The 23,068-nt window shown below is 47.6% G+C and overlaps 1 protein-coding gene across 1 annotated transcript in view; it reads right to left on the minus strand.

The window, feature by feature from the left end:
• Positions 1-3,602: 3,602 nt before the first annotated feature.
• LOC122396860 overlaps positions 3,603-23,068 on the minus strand; it is a 328,173-nt gene continuing 308,707 nt past the window's right edge. The window contains exons 9-16 of the mRNA XM_043395583.1: positions 20,627-20,824; positions 9,408-9,620; positions 7,434-9,074; positions 6,639-6,884; positions 5,995-6,450; positions 5,591-5,875; positions 4,430-4,699; positions 3,603-3,793 (exon numbers count right to left, since the gene is read on the minus strand). Coding sequence (XP_043251518.1) covers positions 3,603-3,793; positions 4,430-4,699; positions 5,591-5,875; positions 5,995-6,450; positions 6,639-6,884; positions 7,434-9,074; positions 9,408-9,620; positions 20,627-20,824 — 3,500 coding nt within the window. The remainder of the gene's footprint in view (positions 3,794-4,429; positions 4,700-5,590; positions 5,876-5,994; positions 6,451-6,638; positions 6,885-7,433; positions 9,075-9,407; positions 9,621-20,626; positions 20,825-23,068) is intronic.

Here is a 23,068-nt window from a genome sequence, read left to right on the forward strand (position 1 = left end):
ATTCTTTTTCTGCGGAACAACAACGAAGTTATTCTTTTCTCAAATTAGAAATTGTGCCAGCCTTGATTAGAAATCCCTATACTAGTTAGGGGTTGAATTGAACACGATTCTTGGTACACCGTTATTCGCAGATGAAAATTTAGATCGAGGAATTGTTGGAAACTCGCAAGAAAATTCATAGGAATGCACGAGCGCGAGTTGTCAGCCGTGGAATGACGGTCAGTCGCGTGCAAACGGAGGTGGACCTACATTCGGCGTCTACGCTGTCTGGCGCGGCGTAGAACGTTCCGATAAATTGTCTGTGGAATTCGTCAGCGGCATCTGTCCCTCCCTCGTGCGCCGTTTTTGCCGCGTCTCCGCGGAACGGAATTGAAGACGGGAATTCTGGGGACAGGGAACGGAGACGGTAGCGCGGAATACCGAACGCGCTCGCTACACGTTGTAAATTGATCTTTATTACAAGAAATTACGTGACTAATTTGTACATATAAAATATAAATATGGTACAAGTACTATGGTACAGTAGACGCTTGCGTGTGGTACATTCTGTCTTATTGTGCGAGCGCGCGCGCTCCTGTGTCTGTGTATACGCTTTATTCTTTCAGCGGGATTGCGGAGGTCGGTTATTTTCTTAGTCGATAACTTACTATTGGCGCTAGTACTCGTTAATCGTTGCTAATTTGTATTTGCGGCAGACGGAGTGACGACGCTTTTTAACTCGAACGGAAACGAGGGGGCTGGAGAAGGGTACAAAGGAACACAAATCGTTCGGGATAACTCTAGACGCGGAAATCGAGTCTTTCTAGGGCAGCCTGGAAGAAGATGGCGCCTGGAAGATGTCGACGGGGAAAGAGAGGGTTCGCGAAACGAATCGGAGGGAAAGGGGGGTGGACCGTGGTACGCGATAGCGGGTCAAGAACAGTCTAAAACACGGACGAATAGCGTACGGGTTCCTTTAACAACGGACAACGATACAGGAAACTCGGCTTAGATCGTTTGTTCCGGTAGCTTCGAGAACGGTTCTCTGGAATAACGGGGATCGGCGGTGCTGCTCGTTGAGCGTTCTCGAGAACGTAACCAGTCTAAATCGTTAGATCGCGCGTCCGACATGCCATTGACGTAACGATTTGTCGTACAAACGTCTCTCGCGTCGAGTCGCAGCGATAATAGTATGCCAGCTCCGTACAGGGGACCCACAGACGTAACGATTCTTCATACAATAATTTGTACAATTATCGTTGATACGATTGTTTGAACGATAAGTGTAAAGTGTGGGGGGTTGTCGCGCAACCTGTTGCGGGACACGGCCATATTGGATTCAAGTACAGCTCTGTTACACGAGTATCGCTACAACTCGATCGAATCTTCGTGGAATTATTCGTCTATATTTTCTAATATTGCTATACAGTACGTCCACGTGAGAAATGAAAATTTCTGGACATTTGATTAGGTAAATTTCAATGGATTTAAAATGAGGTTCTGTTTATTGGTTTTGAATTCACTGAATTTTTTACTCGTTGGATGGACTCTATTTTGGAGAACGCTATTGTAGAACAACCCTACACATTTTATAATCGTTGAGCAGTCGAATCAATTTCCATGGACCCAACCATCACCAACCGCAATAAGTATAAAAAGGAATTAAGCTCGTAGACTGGCAGTTTCGGAGTTCGCGATTAAAACTATTCTTAAAAACCATTCAGACAAGTCCTACCAAGAATCACTTTCGCCTCTGTACTTCACACAAAGAATCTCTTAATCATCGCGAACGGTTTCACGAATTTCTATCGTTTATCAAACCACCAGTACACATTTTGTACAACCACACGCATTTTATAATAATCAACACTCGTATCGTATTTGTCAACTACAGATCGTACCGACCAAAATTCGACCATTTTTAACACCTATTCCAGGGATCTATTCGGTTGTAAAATTAATTCTACAAGAAAAATCGTTACGTCCGTGGCCCTCGGAAGATGAATCCTTGGTAGAATCCGAGCGAAAATTACTCGACATTGTCCACATTCTACTTACTCATGGTAGCAGGTTCTTTTTAACCCCAGACTTTCTTTCCCCCGTTTATAAACGCGATACGTAGTCGCGGAACGAAGGCAACTCGGCCAGAACGACGGGTGGTTTTCATCGATTCGTATCAGAACGCTGGAATCTCTCTATTTCTGCTGCGCATTACCGCCATCCCCGATTTATTTTCATCCCGTCTATTTTCATTCTCTCCGACTCCTTTCCTCCCTCCCACTAACTCTACGCCCACGTCTTCACGACGCGTGATTCTCACGTTTAAACCCTGCATACACTCTCTTCTCCCTTTCCTTTCGACACGATCATATTTTCTCTCTGTCTCGCGCTCAGACATACGTATATACACAACATCGCTCGTTCTCCTATTCTCCAGGTTTTCATCGCGTCCTCCATTTACCAGAGAGCTCTCTTGCGTACCGTACACGAACCTTTTTACGAATTACGAATACGTTTTTACTATTGAAAAGTAACTCTCTCGCTCTCTCTCTCTCTCCAGGCCGTTTTTCTCGGTTACTCTTGCGCTCGTTGCACCTTTCGTTCACTCTCTCTCTTTCTCGCGCATTCCCATCGGTTCTCTCATCTCTCTAAGTGAATTACAGAGCCCTACGAAGTGCGGTAACTGTTGATAACGATTAAAGCTACGATAATATCTTGAGTTAATGTGCGTGCATTAAATACAATGGTTACGACGCGTTTCATCGACTCTTTCATCCATCGTCCTCCTCTCGTCTTAATCATAAATTCGCGTTTGCTTTTCATTTTGGCAGCCGTGTGGATAACCTTCGTGCTCTTTCTCTCATTTTTCTCATTCGCTCGAATTTGCACGACGCACCGTTTAAATTACCACGGGAGTCTAACGGAATCTCTTCGCGTCGAATTTCGATTCTGAATTCGTCGATCGACAACCAGGACGTTCATCCCCCCAAACGACGAAATTTTAATTGTAATATTCGTTCTTCGTCGTTTCCACTCTTTCGCAACTGTACGCGTCGGTGCACGAATTCGGCGTCGGACGTCGGCGTTTCCAATACGACGGACTATTTCCTACTTTTTGGCCGCTGTTCCCCGGAACCTTGGCCCGACGCGCGAAAAACGACTCCGTTAATTTCTCTAAATGGTGACACCGACGCGCGATCGGTACACAAAAGAAGTAAATGCAGCACCAACTCGTACGCTAAATTATTTAAGTCAACAAGTATTCGACGTTCCGCGCCACTTCCGGGCCAACAATCGTAAAGGTTCCATTGCACGACCTTTAGTAGCACGATCGTCCAACGCGAACGACGCTTTCCTCGTGAAATGAAAAAAAAAGTCGAAAGCTTCCTTTTTATTATCGATTACACGTGTAACAATAGCGACGACGTACGACGACGATGACGACGATATAACTATGTCATTTTAACAACTATTGGACGGAGTCGAGCGACATCGTGACACCGATTATTCTCTTCAATCTTCCCCATCTCTCATCATCAGCGACCTCGCTCGTCTCGTTTCTAATCGTATTGGCGATTTTTTCACGATCAGCACGCTGTCGAGCACGCTGATCCGAGTCTAGGTTAGGTGATCCGAATTCCAGACAACGGATCGACCCGTCGTGTGCACTGCTGCCGGGGACAGGAGTCGAAACAGGTAACCAGCAGGACGTGGCTCTTGCAGGCTTCCACTCGCTTCTGCAGGATGTACGTCTCCACCTCGAGGGCCTCCAAGAACGATGGATCTCGCCAGTCCATGCACTCTTCCACGTGAACTGCAATCAGGAAACGGGTCTCCTTGTACTTTAGCTATTCGATGTTCCTTATCGTTTACGATGGTAGTTTTATCTTTAAAATTGCCGGGGAATACCACTGTCAAAAGTAACTTGAGATTCGTTCCAAAAGTCTATAGTAATTGACGAATACCAGTTCCAATACAAAAATCTGCCATCGAGATCTCTTTTTATGGGACAAGAACGAGCGCAAAAGAGGAATGAGACGGTAATGCGATAGGAAATATCATAGATCAATTGAGTGATTATCGTGTCTGTCGCAGTTATAATTTTCTACTGGTTTTTCAAGAGATCCTGAGCACTAGTTAGCACGTAATCTGCCACGGTACAGTTGCATGAAATTATTTCCGACGCCAGTATTCCCACATTTCTTTTACTTCGTTTTAATATTTCCTTCTCTAACGCAAACTGTTTCTATTCTCGTCGGAGACATTCTCTTCTGAATTAGAAACGACACTTAAACCATATTAATAATATCGTGAATATTGTAACAAATATATTTACGAAAATTATTTCCTTCGATTACGATAGCATTAGAATGATGTGTTCTTGCAATTTCAAATCATTTTCGAAAAATATGTCATTTGAAAGAGCGCAGAAGTAGAAATGAATACTCACGATCGTAGCTCCAGCGGGTGTCGGGCACCATCAGGCGCTTCTTGGCGTTACGCAGCTCGAGCCTAAGAAGGCGCTGGCGTAGTCGCAGGTTGAGTATCCTGGACATCGTGCCACGTGGATCCGAGCGCAACTGCGCGCGCCTGTCCAGGATGTCCACGTCCTCGCTTGTGTACACGAGTATCCCCGGCACCGCGGACGGCGCCTGTGGCAGACGGGCCCGGTACTGGGCCCGTGACCGGACCCCGCACCCTGCCACCCGCTGTTCCACCGCTGAAACACCCGCACAACGTCGAGGTTAGAACCCCCAGTGCGCCACCTGAGGAGAACCACCGTACGGAGGGACCATTTTAGAGGGTTTACATATCATTTGCACTGGGCTGTTTGGGAGCTACCTCGTTTACAAGTCTAGATAACTTCTCTACCAATTGTTATGGGGCATGCATTACTCTGAAGGGAGGGAATCAGTCGATAATCGATCCTGGATCAGTGACATTGCTTTGCAAGTTTCGTTGGTTATTTTTGACCATAGAAATTTGATGGGAAGGTTCAAGTTTCCTCTGAAAGGGCTCTACCATAAATTTGAATATCCCCCCAAACTTCTGATCGCGTCACAGTCCAGGATCTTCGATTTTCTAAGCTAGCTCGCAAACTGTGCTCGCCTTGGTCGTTCGCGGATCGAGACGACTTATTAATTTCACAACCCGTGCGTAATTTTTCTCTTTGCCGTTATTAAAGAAAAGACAGCCTTTGTGTCGGTCGAGAAAGTTTTATCCCGTCGGAACGAGCCGGATGCTCGGACGTACCGTAGCAGTTCTAAAGCTGTATCAACGACATGCATCAGCGACGATGTTGATAATTGCATTCCCGTTAACTGCGCGGAGCTTGAAAGGGGAACGTTAAAAGAATATGCGATTAAAACGCGTAAAAAAAGGATCGTGCCGGAGTTCCGTATTGAAAATAATTCCGGAAGAACTTTTGTGGTACGGTAACATCGTCGATACGGTAATCGATCGCGCGGAAACTTAATTATCAATTAGTTATTTCGTTCGCTAATTGGACCGTTTTCTCGAACTTGGATTTCCGGGCCGAGCGTTATTTGCTTCTGGTTAAAAAGAGCGTTTCTCGATCTACTCGGAATACGTTTCAATACGCGGGACGAACTTCCGTTACCTTGATGTTCCTGTAGCGCGCTGGTCTGTCTCGAGGAATCGCTGGCGATACTGCTGGTCTCGCTATCTCTGACGATGCTGTCGTAGCCAGAACTTTCGGCGCGATGCCTGGATAACGTGGCTGGCGAGAGTTTCGCTGCCCGTGGCGTGGAATCCGCGCCAGAATCGTAGCCTTCCTTGTTCAGACCCAACGAAGAACCCAAACTGGTCATTTTGCGTTGCATTCGACCCGAGGACGGTGCTGGCGATGGAATAGACAGCTGCAGCGGTGCTGTGGCTGCAAGTTAAAGTTTTCGTGACGCTCTTCCCTAGAATGCTAACTTAACTTCGATAAAAACAAGATCTTCTTCTATTAAACTTCACTCGATTCGAAGGGGGAAAAAATTTCCTAAATACCTTGAATCTTGATATCGTCTTCGATGTCGGATTTCCCAGTGACGGTCCTCTCGGGCCTCTCGGCCGCGGTGAACAGTTTCTTCGCCTCCACGTACTCTTCTTCAGGGTCCGAACCCGAGGCTCCGTTCCCCGGTAGCCTCTCCACTTCCTCTTTGAGATTAGGGTTCGAGGCGCCATCGGGATGCCTCAAACTAGAGATATTGCAGTCGCCTAGCTTGCCACAGTATCTCCTGGGGCTGGCTATGTGCGCCATGCTGTTAGGGTACCAATACGAGGCGGTGGCCGGTCTCGTCATGCTTTGGCGACAGTTGTCGCAGATCTTCTCCTGGTCGGATTTCCCTGCGATGTACGCGGGCTCGCTGTAGATGCTGCCGTGATTGCTCGCATTGTCGTTGAACATCACGTCCGAAAGGGACAAGGACTGACAGCGCGACGGCGGACGGAAGACGGCGGCGGCTGGAATTTGTCCTGCATTAATGTTATACCTGTTGTAGACCAACGCTGTAGCCCAACAAGACACGCTCAACTTTAGTCAGTCAAGGGTCGTAGCAAAACTAAACTTCTGATTATTAATTTCACCTATGCACGCCCCCCAGGGAACAGAGGAATGGACCTTTCAGCGAAGTAAACAAGTGGAAACTTACATGGAACGTCTCTGACATTGACGTTGGAGTTCTCCCTCTGGTAGGTCACAGAGTTGGAGACATTGGCGAGGGCGAGCTTGCTCTGATAGAGCTCGTGGAGCCGGGCCAACTGGTCGAACTTGTGCCTGGTTTCCTGCTCCAGGAAGTCCTCGTGGTCGAAGTATGGCCTCGGCAGCACTCCCATGCAACCCGGAGGCGGATACTGAGGCCTGTAGCGGTCCGTGTCCGACATCACCGACATCGAGTCTGGAAATTGACATACTTTTTGTTCTCTCGTCGTGTCCCCGGATGTTTCTCCGTCGAGGACGAAAGAAGTGGACAGATAAGATGGAAGAGAAAAAAGGAGCGCGTTTAACCGAGACGACCGCCTCTTTCGACCATAGTTCGAAGACGGAAAGTATTGACGAGTAATTATATCGAGCCGCTTCTGCTTTCCTTCCCTTTCTTTTGCCTGGTCGCGATCCCCGTCTCGTTCCCTTGCTCCTACAATACGATTGTTTTCCATCGGGCGCGCTATTACTGAGCTGGAAGGATCTAAGAACCGACTCTCCGGGAGAACAATCTCCGAAGGCATCCGTTCGAGTGCACTCGGAGTGAAGAGGAAAGGGGAATGACAGGTTGGTTCTGCGGGGAAACAGGATGCACTATAAACGCCACGAAAAATTGTCGAAGAGAATCCCAGAGTATTTTCTTGGTTACGATCTAGATGCAAAGTCGAATCCCTCGAATCTGCCTCGACACAGTTCGTTGCCCCGATTAGAATCGATCGAAACGAGAATCGTACGCGTTACTTACCGGTGAAAGTCGAGACTACGGTGAGATTCTCTTGGCTGAGGATTCTCAAGGGATGCTCCTCCTGGTCGCTCTCAGGCAAGGGATTCTCTCCCATGCACAACGCGATGTCTTCCTCCGTGACTTGGAGGCACGAGTCCTGCATCGGGACAGGCTCCAAGTCCTCGACCTCGACGATCTCTAGGATCTCGTCCTCGGAAGACAAAGAGTGTCTGGACGGTAGCACGATGTCCTTGTGCGAGAGGTTCAGACTCTCCATCGAAACTTCTCTGCTAACTCCGTTGCTCAGAGGCTCTATGAGAGGCAACGGAGGCGGCACGACGATTTCCTCGTCGTCGTCTTCGTCCTCCTGTAGGTCCAACTTCCCTTTGTCCATGCTATCGTCCATGATCGGACTGGCCGTCAAATCCAAGCCAGAGTCGGTGTTGGATTTGACGTTCAACAGATTCAGCTTGACGCCCAGCTTCTCGGTGATGTCCTCGATCTCGTTAGCCTTCAGACTGTCGCTCTCCGCCGTGGACAGCGACGTGTCGTCGTCGTCCATGCCGCCACAGGTCTTGAAGGTCGTCAGCTCCTTAAACTGCGACGACTGACCGGACAGCTTGGACGACTCGATCCTGGCAGTGACGTGTTTGCTCCTCTGAATCTGTGACGATTGGTTCTCGACCCACTTCCTGATCATGCTCTTCTTGTGACTGTCCATGAACCCATAGCCCGAAGAGTGTTGTTGCTGGGCGTGCATCTGCAACGTGGGTGGACTAGTGACTTGCATGGGCCCGTCTATCCAGGTCTCTCTTTTGTGATGAGGATCCTTCAGCATGTGTCTAGCTTCCGCGACCTTCGACTTGGAGATCCTAGGGCCGTCTATCCACTGCTCGTCGGAACCCCCGCTGGGCGCCGCGACAGGTATCATCTTGCTTCCGGGCGAGTCGTTCGCCTTCGAAGACGATACCTTGGTCGCGGTGCACTTCCTGGCAGGGCTAGCCTTGGGCGTAGCGGTGTGTGCCGGGGACGTTTGCTTCGAGGCGGTTTGCGTCAACGCCTTCACCGCCTTCGTCGATTTGTGCACCGGGCTGCGCTCCTCCGGGATCTTACAGGGTCTCTCGGCCGCCGATCCGCGCAAAGCTTTCCCCATGGCGCAGCGATTGTCCCCCGAGTTCAAACTCGGTATGTAAACCGGAGGATGCTCGCCGTCGGTCGCGTCGTCGGTACTAGGCCCCACGTAGATCACAGTGTCCGCGGACAGATCGCTGGAACTCGGATCGCACTCGCTGGTTTGCCTAGCCGCTTCCTCCCCCGAACTCCCCCCGCTCCCCGTCCCCTGGGTTCCGCCCCCGACGAACTTGATCTTCCTCCGCCTCATCCGGTGGATCCTGGACGCCAGTTGCACGGTGGTTAACGTCTCCGTGTAGTGCTGAGCGTTCGGGGACACGTGGGCGATCATCGCCGCGTGACACGTCAACGAGCCGAGACACTCCTTCAGTAATTGGGTTAGCTTGTGCTCCTTGTACGGCAGATGCTTCTGCCCGTTGAAGATCGCTAGCAAGATATTACCTAGCCCGGACAGGGGGATGCCGCCCGACGACTTGCCGCGATCCGAATTGCCGAGGTCCATTAAGTGGAGTCTGCTTCTGCCGCCAGCAACTGCGGAATTAAGAAAATCGAGAATCGTTACTCGCCTCGCTGCGTGAGGTGGAGCAGCGTATGGGGGTGGGATAGAAACGTTCAATTTACGAATCGCGCCTGTTAAGTTGCATTATCTGCGGTTAAATATGAAGGCAGTAATTTTATCGAGTACCTTTGAGAGGTAATTAATTTTCAAATGGGGAGCGCGAATTGTCTACGGACTGTACATCCACTAGAAACGGCGAGGTTCTATGAGGAGCGTTTCGACGTTTGGCAAAGTGTCGAGGACAAATGTGCTTTACGAGTACGGACTACGGGGAATTCGTTTCGGAAGGGAAGACAAAGGCTCACCTCCTCCTTTGCCCGCGACACTGTACTGATAAACGTGGAGGGTGTAGAGCATGTGCGCGTCGCCGTCCTCTCGTTGGCGGCCAGCGACCGCCGCGTCCAAGTAGAACGCGGCACGCTCCGCAGTCGGTGCACGAAGCTCGCTGTGCTGTTGCAGTTGCAAGCTTCCGAACAATGGATCGTCCCTCAAGTAAACGGCCGGTGACTGCTCGGAATCTGGCGAACAAAAAGCCATAACAAATCATCTTCGGTGAACGTACGCAGTAAAACGGGGAAATATATCTCGCGGAATGTCTCTGTTTATTGTTTCCTTATGTTTCACTTAAACGGTGAAGCTAAAACAGATTTTGCGTCGCTGTCTTTGCGTATCTGGCTCGATGAACCGAACACCTTACGAACCCGACAAACGATCATATTCTTTCAATTCCTTTGATTTCTCTTCCGATAGACTGGATAGAATCGACGCTGGAAAGTAACGCGGCGAAAGAGGATATCGTAGTCCGGCACTTTTGGAAAATCAATTTTCCTTTTCTCGCATTTTATATAGTCTGGGGATAAAAATATGCGCGTAAAAGGTTTTACGACAATTCGTAAAAGTAACAGGGCCATAAGCGTTTTAACGCACGGGTATCAAATATAGTACATTGGGGGGTGGGGTGGTAACAATGAGACTTCACGATTTTTATCGAAAGAGAATAAAGGAAATGCAATTTGGCGAGCACGTTGAAAAGATGGATTAGGGCATTTGATAGAAGGTTAATAATTTTATCAGCTCCTAGTTTCCTATTTTGTCAGGAAAACCTCTTTCGTAAAATCCATAAAATGAGAGCCCATTTCCCATAGATACAATCTAATAAACATACATTCTGTTCCAGACAATGTAAAAATTTTGTTAAATTCGCAAAGGAGTAATCCTGTTTTCTTTATTAACATTTTTAATATTCTCCGTTTTATCAAAGCGCCTGCAGCAAAAAAACACAGTTACCTCCGCGTAAAGCCAGCTCCGGGCTTTACTACACCGTTGGCTAAATGTTCTTGGGGGATCTCGACCCGGGGAATGTAATAAACGTTTTTCCTCTTTCCCTCTGTCCCCCAAGAACCACGGATACGTGGCCACGCGAGATCAAACATAGCGTTCTATTCGCGAATCTGGACCGAACATAAGACGCGTAAGTCACGTCCATTTTCCGGCTCGTCATTCGATTCCATTATCTCGCTGAGAAATAATATCCAGCGAAGGAAGAATGCGGTGATGCAGGTGGCCAGCAGCCAGGGCCATAAATCGACCACGCCTAGCCTCGGCATATCCGCGGGAACGTCTCAATGTGAATTACGACGTCGATAAAACATCGAAAGATACGCGATAGGAGATATCACGGGCGTGTTATCAGGGGCTATCACTGACTGGTTCGCGTGTATCGATGATCGCGAATAATCAGCGTAATGCGGAACGTAGCTGTAAACAGTGATCAAATCGAAAGCACTGTTACAGCCTCGTTGAGTCTTAGATCGAAATCTAAAGGGTTGATTTTATCTATCGAACTAAGAGGAAATTAAGGAACACCGTGTCGATGATATACGCAATCTATATTTAAATAGTTTCAAACTTAATTTAGTCGTATTCGGGCACGAAGATTCCAGCTTGCAAAGTTTCGGACAGTCCGTAAGACTCGACGACGTCTTCCTCCAACGTTAAATTTTTAATGGAGACATTTTACTCGAAGAAATTTAGAGTCTCGGGTTGATGGGACGCACCATTCCAAGGTTGCACAAACTGACAAACCCTCTGCGTCGCCTGCAGGCGAGACTGCTTTTCATTTGCAAACACTTGAACGTACAGAAAAACGAAGAAAATGGAAAGCTCGGAGGATGGCGTCTCTACAAAAGATTTTCCAAGAAAAAAAAATTCTCCAAGAACCGTGGATAAAGGAGCAAGTCGTTCGAAGATTAAGCAAAGATTAAGAAACCTGTGGACCTTCCACTTCTGTGGACCAGAATTTTATTGTCCCACCCTTGCACGCGCGGCGACGATTTTCGAAACGTGCCGTAATAATACGCGCGCCATCTGATCGGCTCGTAAACCAGCGTTCGCGTGTTTTATGTACAGTTTCTCGTTCCTAACGTATTGCCCGCGCCTTGGAAAAAGGCTTTCGATGCGAAACGACGACAGAGAAATAATAACCGAAGATAACGATCGTTATTATGTGTCTATCGCCGTACGACGCGAGACACATAAAAATCCTGCTCGTTTTCGCTAGGACGGTCGCGAGATTTCTTGAAATTCGCGAACCTTGCGAAAACAATCTCTCGAGGATCGTTTCAGAATTTTTATAGTTTAGAATCTGCTTCGTTTTAGTTTTCCCGGGAACACCAGAACCTCTCAGAAATTGATTTTCGTTAGTTTTAGTTTCGAATTATATTCTTTTTAATATAATACGTCTATATCCAAACAAAATAAGCTAGTTAGGATTGCGTTGCAACAGATTTCGTTTCTGCGTCTCGTTTGCTCTCGTCTAGGAATTGCAATACGAGGATCTGAGAGGGGTTTTACGGATTACAACCATAAACCAGTGTCGATTGAAAATTTTATCGAGTTACCGGTAATTGAAAAGGTCGGTGAATGTGCAATCCCTCCTCTGCAATCGCCTATCGTCACTGACGCTACAATCGTCGAGCGTCGTTTCGAGCGATACGACGTTTAGATAATACCCTCCATAAATTGCCAATTAGCGTTTTACTGCTCCGCGAGACGCGATCTTGGCTATTGTAGCGCAGCTACCGACGTCGTAAAGGACGGAGTATGTAGCGATCGAGGACGTAGACGATAGTTTATTCCAGTTAGTCGTTGCTCGTCGACCCGCGGTGTCCGATGTCTTCCACGACTTTACAACGTTCTTTCAGCGTTCGAACGAGCTCTGAATTTCTAAAAATTACGTTCTACGAACTCGTTTGACCCTGCTGTAATCTACCATTTTATCCTATATTTTTCAATGGGCTAATAGCCACTTTAAATACGTCCATTCCCGAGGGGACACAGCGCGAGGCGTCTCGAATTCTCATCGAAAATAAACCGACACGTGTTTCAGCGATTTCCCCTTTGATATAGAAAATACGAGCGTTTGGAATTATGCGCGCTGCGTAGCGGAGCGTATCAGACGTGACTGGAAAACTCTTTTCTCGATTGTCTAGAAGCTACACTCCGTTTCTCGTGACCAGATTTGTACATTGCGAGACGTTTTCTCACTGCACAAGAATTTCGATCGTAATTTAGAGCAAACCCTGTTCGATTCTTCCGTAGTCATCGAAATTTTCCAGCGACCACGTTGGGAATAATTCGAGGCGTGTCCCCGATGGAAGGGAACTCGTAAGACGGATCGAGGTAGGAAGATCTAACGAACACAAAATTATGTTCACGCACACGCGGCCGCGGGTGTATAATGCGACACGAGGCGTGGCAATATCCATAAAAGGGACCAGAGTGAGAGTAATATTGTCGGCATCTGTTCCGAGTGGCAGAGGCTCGCAACGACGGAGGAAGCGACGGGACATCCGTGTGGAAATAAAAAAACGATCTTCCGCGAGAAGAACTCGCCGGTATATGGACGCATAATGGACGTGGCTCGAGGACCGAGATCCGTACAGGCGTGCTCCCGCGGTGGCATATCGTTCAGGGGTCGAGAAACTCCACTGTGCCGGATAAATCGTTTTTCGACGCGTTTCGAATACTACGTACGCGGCCAATCTCGTCCCCGGAGGGTGAGTCTGTCGGAGGGTACTAAAAAAAATCTGTTTCCGTTTTTTCGAATGACCGGGGACGCGCGGACTACGAGACTGGGTTTCCCAAATGCCTCGTAGAGTATTCGAAATGGTACCGTTCCGCGTCCTTCAGGATGAGACCCAGGAATTTTAGTGCCCCCGCCAGGGGCCATTATGGCCACTAAAAATATCCAAACGACGCAGTTCGAAGCGAATATCTGGGGCAAGGGTAAGGGATATACTATGCCACTGGATTTCTGGGTCAAGGGTCGAATCTTTTCCTCTTTGAATCGTTAAATGTTCGATCGAAGGATATCTGACAAAACAGGAACACCTGTCATTAGATTTGTTTCTAAAACAATTCGTGATACTTTATTAAAAGTCGATTTTCCAAACAAAATTAATTCGATATAAAATTAAATAGTGTTGAGAAAGAAATTGATATAAAATGTTTCCATTCGTAATTTATCTCCGTTATCCAGCGGCTGTAACTTGATACCAGTCCGCGAAAGATGAAATATCGTCCACGGCAATCGTAATCTATTAAAACTACATATGTATCTACAGTAGCGAAGTCGAAAGTGAACAACTGGTCTGGGAAACCTACCAGAGGAGCCGCTTTCTGAAAAAAATTCAGGAATCGGCTTCGAGTTAAGTATCACCTTCTCTCAATTATCTTCGCTTCTCTTCCTGTAGAAAACGGTCAACCGTCGAGCTTCAATTTTCCAGCTTCTCGGTCGTTGCTTTTTATCGCTCGCGACAACCAGAACCGCGATAATCATTGGTCACCGTATCAGCGACGGATCGGACACACCGGAAGCAGTAATACGTTTCCGAGGGGATCGATAATGGTTTCTCAGCGCGAGGCAGCTTTTCCCTATAATTCGCACGGCGACGATCGACCGGCCATTGGCACTTTCATTCGCGCGTAACGACAACCTTTGCTTCTCTCTATCCGGGCAAAATGAACGCGTTCCATGGCATTAACAAGTTAGGAAATCGTTAAAACGATCGAAATTTTAGTCTTTTGCCGTAATGAGATAAGGGATCATCGGTATGTTATCGGCGCAAAGTGATTTACGAAAATTAAACCGCGATTCAGGGATCGCAGAACCCTCAATTTTAATCCTCGAAGTACGTGGATGGAATTTAACCTCAGGTTGCGAAACAGCAATCCCTCGAGAGCCTTCGACTACCTTTTTCCTTTAATGTTTACGTTTTATTAAGATTCTCCCCCACTTTCGATGTTGTGGTATTACATGCGACGAAGAGAGAATATTAAAAAGAAGAAATTGATTTGTTCAGCCAACGGGTGTATCTCCTTAAAGTAGAAACAGTCGTGGAATAGCGTCAGACGTACTTTACGCGGTCGTACGTTCGCCGAAATAAGTGCGCCCTGCGAGGAGCAACTGGGTCGTCGTCTCGCGGGAGGGTGGAGGGTCGCTTCAGGTACTAAGACGACCCGGCAAGGGCCGCAGGGAAGGTCGTAGGTCGTCGAGACCCCGGACACTCGGGAGGAAGCCACGGGAAAGCTCGTAATAAGCGGCTGTGAATATTCGTTGTCTGTCGTGAAAGTCGGCCCCGTCTCGGCTATAACTCGAGGATCCGTAGGGAGACGCGCGCGGCCACGTTTCGCGTATTTTTCCGACTGCCGCGGGAACAGAGGGAGGGAAAAAGTTTTCTATAAATCATTTCTGGCCGTAATAAGCACCGGGAATGTTCATTCAGCTGTTAACTTTATTTATACGGCCCGGGTATAAATTGCTCGGTACTTTTAATTCGAACTGCCTTTAATTTAATACTCGTGAATTATTGCTTGTTTCGCCCTACCGCCTCAATGGCCGGCATTATAACCATTCTTATGGCGGCACTCGGGACGCATCCGGTCTCCCGTCGGCGCGCGGCGAGGTACGCGCTTTAATTAACGCGAACACGAGAGCCGAATTTCTTAACGAAACACACGCGGAAAGGCGTTCTCGCCCGCGTCCGTTCCCATTCGTTGCCTCCAAGTTTCCGCAAACGGAGGCGCGCTAGCGTGAAATCTTGCAAAAAGGGGGAAAGAGGATAATAGAGACACCGTCTCGCGAGCCTCCGTTCCGCGCCATCTTGTTAATCCACGGAACGGCCATTAGAATTAACTTGGCGTGTTATTCTTTCATAAGATCCTCCGGGGCACTTCCGTCCCTTACTCCCGTCGTTTCGTTCGAGTTCATGATATTTCTACTTTTCTCCATATCCACCCGCGGCCGTGGCACGAACTCTATTTCGCGCTTTTTAGATTACCGCTATCCTCGATCTCCGCGAAACTACGGTTCGCAATTTCTGAAATTATTCAAACTGCGTCCGTTTCATTTTGTTTACTTCATCGTGCTGGTTTTACAGACATTCAAAATGGATGTACAGTTCGACGGCTGTATAGCTTCGGAACTTAAGTAATTTAAAAAAATACGATATAATGCTATACGATGGTGTAGTGAAACCTCCTCTCGTTGTATATGTACTTTTCCTTCTACCGGTTTTATACACAACTTGCGCTACGAATACGTAGGATAAAAAATAAACTTTGGCGGTTGAATAGCTTCAGCAATTGCGAACCGAGATTAACTTAGTAATTTAAAACCCACGAAACGGAGTTATGAATATAAAATTCTGTTATGAAATCTGACCACAAATTGAGGTTAATTTAAAAAAGTAATTATTCGTTATTCTACAGAGCACTCGTAAATTTAATTTGCTAAATATTATTATTAGGAGAAATCGACGGGCAGCGATACGGTCTAGGAATAAAAGGCGCGGTTACGCGTTTAAAATTATTGCCAACGTAAACCAACAATCCACTTTCCAGCCGAATGGCACGAAGACGTCGCGTCATTAAACTTCCAAGTGACGAAGCGAGGAAAGCTGTCGTTAACAAAATGACCTCCGATTTCTCTCCGAGACCAAAGCATGGACCATTGCTCGCGCTACCATTTGCTTCGGAAGCCAGTCGGTACGTAAGACGACGATTTTCTTTAATTGCCTACCGCACGGTAGATCCTGGAGCGTATCCCCTCGTAAAAGTTACCGTCTCCGGTAAACGATCCGGTCGCCAAGAGGGAATGGGAAAAGCGGGTGGAAAAGAAAGGAACTCGGAGGAAACGAACAGGCATATTAACGGGGTCGATGGACCGACGAATCTGTTTCGAGAATGCAGTTGGATGCGACCAACGAGGGAAATGTACGGTATAAAAATTTCATAAAACGGCGCACTTAAGTCTTCGCTCGAATAACTTCGTTATTATAAGTGGAAGCGACCGGAGTACTTCATTTAGCATCGAATATCCTTCTACTTATCTTCTAACGGAGACGCTCGATGGATAATACGCGCGATGAACAAATTAACAGGGAAATAAATTTAAACGCACGCGAACGGGCTCGAAGCGGAAAGTGGTTAGAATCCGGGGGAAGGGAAAATACCACTATTGACAGAGGATTTTCCGTCGGGGTAAAAAAAAATGTAGAATGAAATGAAACGCAACTGTTGCGTGAAGTCGAATAAATAATGCATCCGGTAATGGAATAAAGTACGGTATTCGCGGGCCAGTAGAAGCGGAGATGTTTTTGGCCACAGATGCACCATCGGCTGCAACCCCAACCCTCTATCGATCCTATATACTTTCTGCCCGTGCATCGAAACGCAAACATGCGGCTTTGAGGTTATTTAATCGAGTGTTTCGGTCGGTCGGCATACAAATGGATATTAACAAATAATTCGTGCGATCGAAGGCACGTTCCCCGCCTCCCGTCGACCGTAAACTTGCCCGAAGTGTCTCGTGCATTTGCAAATGAAAGTTGCTCGGTGCTCGGGAACTCTCTCTCTCTCGTCCTCCTATCGTTCGCGAAAGACTGGATATATCATTGGCAATAATCGTTTCAATGATCGTCGACAGGAAAAGGGAAATTTTCTTGCAGACGCGCGGCGAAATGAGGCGGAATAAAAATTCCTGCGCTGCCGCGGAATACCTCTCTTCGATTTCCCATCGACTCGAACCCTTTTAGCCATTCCGCGAAACAAAACGAAAAAAACATTCCCGACCGCGTTTTATGCGCACGTTAAAAGCTCGTATGCTCCAGTGACGATGCAGCTACGACGTTTTGTGCGTTCCTCCATTATTCCCCCGTTCTCGTCCTTATATCTTCCTTCTTATCCGCTTTATGCGCCGAGCGGCGTACAAGTATAAAACAATAACCGTGGCGCGAGCCGCGATGAGAATTATTCCGAGGCAACTCGTAGTCGTCGCGGAAGAAAAAACTCGCACCGGAAAATATTCCGGCGAAACATTTTTCTTCGCCGGGACCATTCAGGTGCACGCGACGTGCGATCCTCTTTGAACCTCCTGGCGAACGTTTCTTCGTTACACCTTGAAACATCCAAACTCGTATTCCTACGCTATAATTCACTTTGTCGCTTCTGCTTACTTGAATTTTAATAGTCCAACGCTGTTTAACAGACACGGGTCCCAAAATCGATTCGACCTCCGTGGAGAAGCGATTGTAATTAAATTCGGGCAAATAGAAAGCGTCGTTGCGAATGGCGGACAAAGTAGACCTAACCCGTAGACCGTTGTCGCAAGGAAAGGAAAGTGAATTACCGCAAAGGTGGTATTTCGTTTCCGCCCGGTCCCCGGGGCTCGAGCCGTCGAAAACTTTAAATAATTACGTGGAAGGGATTATCGAGTTCCCCGGGCAGAAAGGCCGAAATTCGTGGGCCGCGCGTGCAACGGAGCTTTTGGTAACCGAGGCGGAGCGGGCAACAAGGAGAGTCGAAACGAGAACCGGGGAAGGCAGGGGCTTACACTGGCAAAACAGACCTCGGGATACGAGTTAATTATTTAATAAGCTGGAAAATTAATTGCACCGCTTCGAAATTAGTTAGCGTTGCGGGAGAGCGGAAAGAGTCTCGTTTAAGACTCGGTCCCGGATTCGTGACGCGACTGAAATCACCGCGAAACTTCGGCCCCGGCAGAAGCGTACGTTTTCGATCGAATGCCAGAAACTGGGAAACTTCGCGCCAACAAATTTACACCGCGTCTTTCGTCTTACTTTCCGAGAGGGTTGAACTTTAGGGCCGAGCTTATATAGATTCGGGGCTTTTTAGGCGAAATTACGAGCCGTTTGCGAGAACTCGGCGGCCCTATATTTCATTAGGGCGTAATTCAAAGGCTGCACCGAGTTGACGCGATGTGTTCATTGTTCCATGGGGGAAGAATAAAGTTGAAACTTATCCTGTGTATTCCACACCCCCGACGATCTCATTTGGGCGTTAATTTAGCGAAAAAGCGCGACGAAATGTAACGATAAAAGGCAAGAATCATGATTCGACAAAGTTCCGTTTTGCTTTCAAGTTTCTGAGAACGCCGCGGACATGAATCAAAAGCATCGTTAAAAGTATGTAAAATACGGAAAAAATTGGCATCGGTTTACAGGGGGGGTAGTCTGTACTGGCAACGTTCGCGGAAAGAGTACCGTCTCGTTCGACGCCGGAAGTTTAATACGCCGCGTTCCGACGCGGCACGCGACTTCTGCGTTAATGTCAGCCACGAAATTTACAACGGATTCTAAACCCTTTGAGATTATGGCCCTTTCGCATTTATCGTTCCCACGGTACGATCGTGATAACTACGGTTACATTGTACCACGGTGAATTGTTTCCTAATGCACCCACGCCCGTTGCACCGTAACTTTTTAATTGTAAAGTTCGAGCTTAACGACCGCTCTACCTATTCCATGATAATTCCAACGACCTAAGCACCCCAATAACATTCGATCGGCATTAAAAAGCGCGTAAACCACCGGCTGTGGGTGATACACTCCACCGATAGCCTCGGTTAGCAAAGTTCCCGGAATAACGCGGTTCGTAAAATAATCATTTGCGACGACGAAATGGAAATACATTTTCTGCTTCGATATCGGAGAGTTCAACGATCTCCGTAGACCCTTGGAAGACACACTTTGAAGAGTTATAGTGCACGATTTTCGAAGACAGTAAACTTGATCCTATTTAAAAAAGTTTCTGAGAGATGATGATAGACAATCTCCGACCAGAGAGTGTTAATTTCCAGAGATCGTGCCTCGTGGTCCGTGACCCCAGCTCATCGAGAGTTGCCATAAGTGCATCACGACGGTGGTTCCACCCTTCGGTTTCTTATTAGTCCGGCGAGTTGCTCGCAATTCCTCGACAAGCAGGAAACAACGGGAGGAAAGACGGAAGCGAATCAAGGAGTAGGGAGACGGTTTCGTAGACAAACAAAAAGAAGAGAAATAATCTTACCCCTCAATTTTACGGACCACCTCGTCCACTCGGTGGTCCGTGAAGACCGACCCGAATGGCGGCCGTTTCCTGCATATTACCCGCGGAATGCTCGGTGGACGCGAGTCGCCACGAACGAACGGAGATTCAATGGCCAAAAAAAAAAATATGAAAAAGAAAAACAAGACGGGAAGAACAATTTCATTCTACCAGGCTTTCGACGGATGCGTCTCCCGGCGTTATTACGAGCCATTCCTAGCGATCCGAAAACGCTGAAGCAGGTCCGAGTCTCGGAACGACTAGTTATGCGGATAAAAGCAAATGGAACATGCGATATTCGACCGCAACTTTTGATTTTATTTCAGTCTACAGCATTTAATACCGTATCACCGTGCAACCCGGAAATGCTTTCTTTCTTTATCGATGCAATTTCCTCGCAGTTTCTCAGATGGAATTCTGTTTCCGTGTTTCCTCCTGCGAATCGATTGTTTATTCTTTATTCGTATTTCGAGGCCTTTGTCCATTCAAGAATTTCTTCCATCCTTGATATATCGACGCTTGACGACCGTGACGACAAAATTCCCTTCGCTGTTTCCTGCACTCGGCACCAATTAATCCGGAACGATTGTACTTGCCCGCATTGTTCGAGGCATCGAATTAATTGCGGGAAACCTTCAACCCTATCGCGGGAAGGGGGAAACGCTCCGGAAAACTTTCGACCCCCCTCGCAAATATATCTAAGACGCTCCGTTATTCGGGGTTAAAGCCGATCTCGAGATCGTCCTCGAAGGGCGTCGGGACAGTCGGAACTCTTAAAACCGGGGGATGATGCTCGAGACAAGTGTTTCTTACGACTCAAGTTTCTTCGACGCGCGGGAACACAATGCTATCGCGATCGGGCGCTCAGACGAGAAAACTTGGGCGCCGCTGAGATTACGGTACAAATATTACGTGCAATTTGTAACTGGAACCCCGGTGGCGTCCAGCATCACTCCTCGTTGTACCAGGACCACCGAGACGCGAGACTTTTTTCATTCAACCTTTCCAATTATCCTTCGAGTTAAAATTACATTCTTTATTCCGAGTTCCGTGGACGAAGAATTCTTTGTAATTTTAAAGAGAAATTTTGTTCCCAATTTCGCGGACGTAGTAATTATGCCTGGACATATTTACTCACCGTTGGCGTGAGCCGCGAGCAGATCCCTGAGTTGCTGTTGACCGGCGGTTAATTCCACGCAACTGACCCTGACGCTAAATCTGGCGCCTGTCCTCTGTCGTTGCTCCGAGATTCCGCGGAAGAGCCAAGCAATCGCGCACGGAATCGCCCCCAACGTGTGCCCTGCTTCCGGCGTGCCCAGCATCGTGTGCGATTTGCCTGGAATAAAAAGCAGAGATAAGCAAACTGATCGTCATTGGAGAGTTCACCCTAAAAAATGTGTCCATTGAAGGGTTAATAAATGTAGTTGTCGAAAGACTCGACCGTGCCAGCAAAGGGTTAACAGAGGGCGGTCCTCGATACTCGTGGGAAAGTCGATAGTCTGAGTGAGCCCTTACGCGTAAACGGGAAATCTCCGTTACAACGGAATCGCGTATTGTTTACCAAGCGGTCGGAACGAACGTCGGTCGTTCCTGTCGATTAATTGCATTCTTTCGCTGGAACGTTGATACACACACGCGCGGACCAAGCGGGGGGACGGTTGAAACCGTTTGCCCCGATTACATCGTCACGTCGGAACAAACAGTCGGGTTTACGATTGATTTCCCTCGCTTTTCCCGGCCACGTGTCGCGGCGAATCGATTCGCACGGCTGCCTTTGAAAATCCTGCGACCCCCTGCCCCGCCGCCGCTCCGTTGTCCAGTGTGCACGGTAAATCTGCAGATCGCCGTCGAACGCAACAATCGCGATGCCCGATTTGCGGCCAGGCACGACAATTAATTTGTTTACTGTTTAGCGGGGACCACGGGAGAACGAGATTCGCGCGCGCGCTCGACGCCCCCGACCCGCGATAAACGTTCCATCCTCCCCCGCCGATGGTTACAACGCGTAACGAAGCCCCGTCACCGGGGATCTAATTTATAGCCATGGCTAGATTGAAACTGATTAATTCGGTTACATTACAAGTTCACGGGTGTGACCAATGACGGGTGAAACGAATGTAATCGGGATCGACGAGTGGTTGACGTTCACGCGTTAACAGCCGTCGTTGTTTGTACGAAAGAAAGGACACGACATCCTGAAAAGGCCATTTATGGTATTCGGCGGGGACCGTTCACTTTTAGCGAACCTCCATTCGTACGCGTGAGTTTGTGGTTTATGTGATCGAACCGATAGAGGAGGCGCGGAATATTTCGAATAGCGTTGGTAATTCGGAACATCGAAGTATGTAAAAGTTGCTAACAAGGGAACGTATCCAACCGCACATTTCGATGAAATTTATTTCCAGAGGTAAACAACATAAAAGGTTCCAGTTTGTTTCGAAAATAACTATCTCCGTGTATTTTGTCCGATCTGTGATAGGTAATAATTTTGTTTTTTCGAATCAACACGAAACTTAGGTGTTCGATCGGGGAAAAGTGGTATTATTGATAGAGAAACCGAAGAGTTTTATTAAAATCATAAAACAATTGGGCGGCGACTGTTCTCCGAAGAAAGGGAGAAAGTGACGGGAGAAGTTAGAGGGATGAAAACTGTGAGCAAAAGGCGTAAGAATCCAAGGGTGGACCGGCGTAGTAATGGGAAAGCAACGGCAGCCGTCGCTGAATCTTAAACGTTATTTAATTGTTTGAACGTAAGACGGTGAATTATGTTGTTATTTAATTAGAAACCGGGAAAAAGACCGGGCATCACGGCAGCTTCGAGTCAAAGTTAACCTCTTGGTTGAATTCTGGGACGTTGAACGAACGAACTGATCTCGACAGTTTCTTATTAAATTGAAAAACTTTCTTATTACCGGGTTGCTTTCGTCACGTTTCCCTGGATTTGTTCAAGAGACTTGCACCGATTCCGAGACCTTCGCGAGAAACATAAAATCAACGTTGTATAAAACGGAAATAAAAAAATTGATTTCGAATTTAAAGGAATAATTGAAAGGTTTAACGAGTCTCCGTCACCGATAGACAAATTTATTTTCGTAGGCGGTGACAAATATTTCCTTCGCACCCTGTACGTAAACGCGCACCATCGCGCTTAGTCGTGGCAACGAGTCGTCGATTTACGCATGAAAACGCGGAAAGATTTAGCGGCAACTTTTTCAGGGTTTTTCCAGCGAAGGCGGCGGAAGGAGGCGAGAAACGTTCTCAGGGTACCGCGTCGCTGAAAACTCGCGCAGGAGTGCTTTAAAGCCGATGCATCCGCCGATTGGAATTCTCCTCGAGTTCACCCTTTCCGCGGGGGCGGAGAATCGTGCCTCGTCGATCGCGCGAACGCAACGCGAATCGAAGTCCGTAAGTGTTTCCGCCGGTCGTTTACATCTCGTCGATTCCGCGCGATCGAGCAGCCGGAGAAGAACGCTCAAATGGACGCTGAAACCACAGATGAACAAAATTCTTATCTAAATAAACGCTTTGAACAATACAGGCGAGATAAACAATTTCTCTTCGCCATTCGTTGAACGAAATA

Source organism: Colletes gigas, unplaced genomic scaffold (genome assembly GCF_013123115.1).
Source record: "Colletes gigas isolate AHSC1104 unplaced genomic scaffold, ASM1312311v1 Colletes_gigas_Sc00001, whole genome shotgun sequence".
NCBI classification, from domain to species: domain Eukaryota; kingdom Metazoa; phylum Arthropoda; class Insecta; order Hymenoptera; family Colletidae; genus Colletes; species Colletes gigas.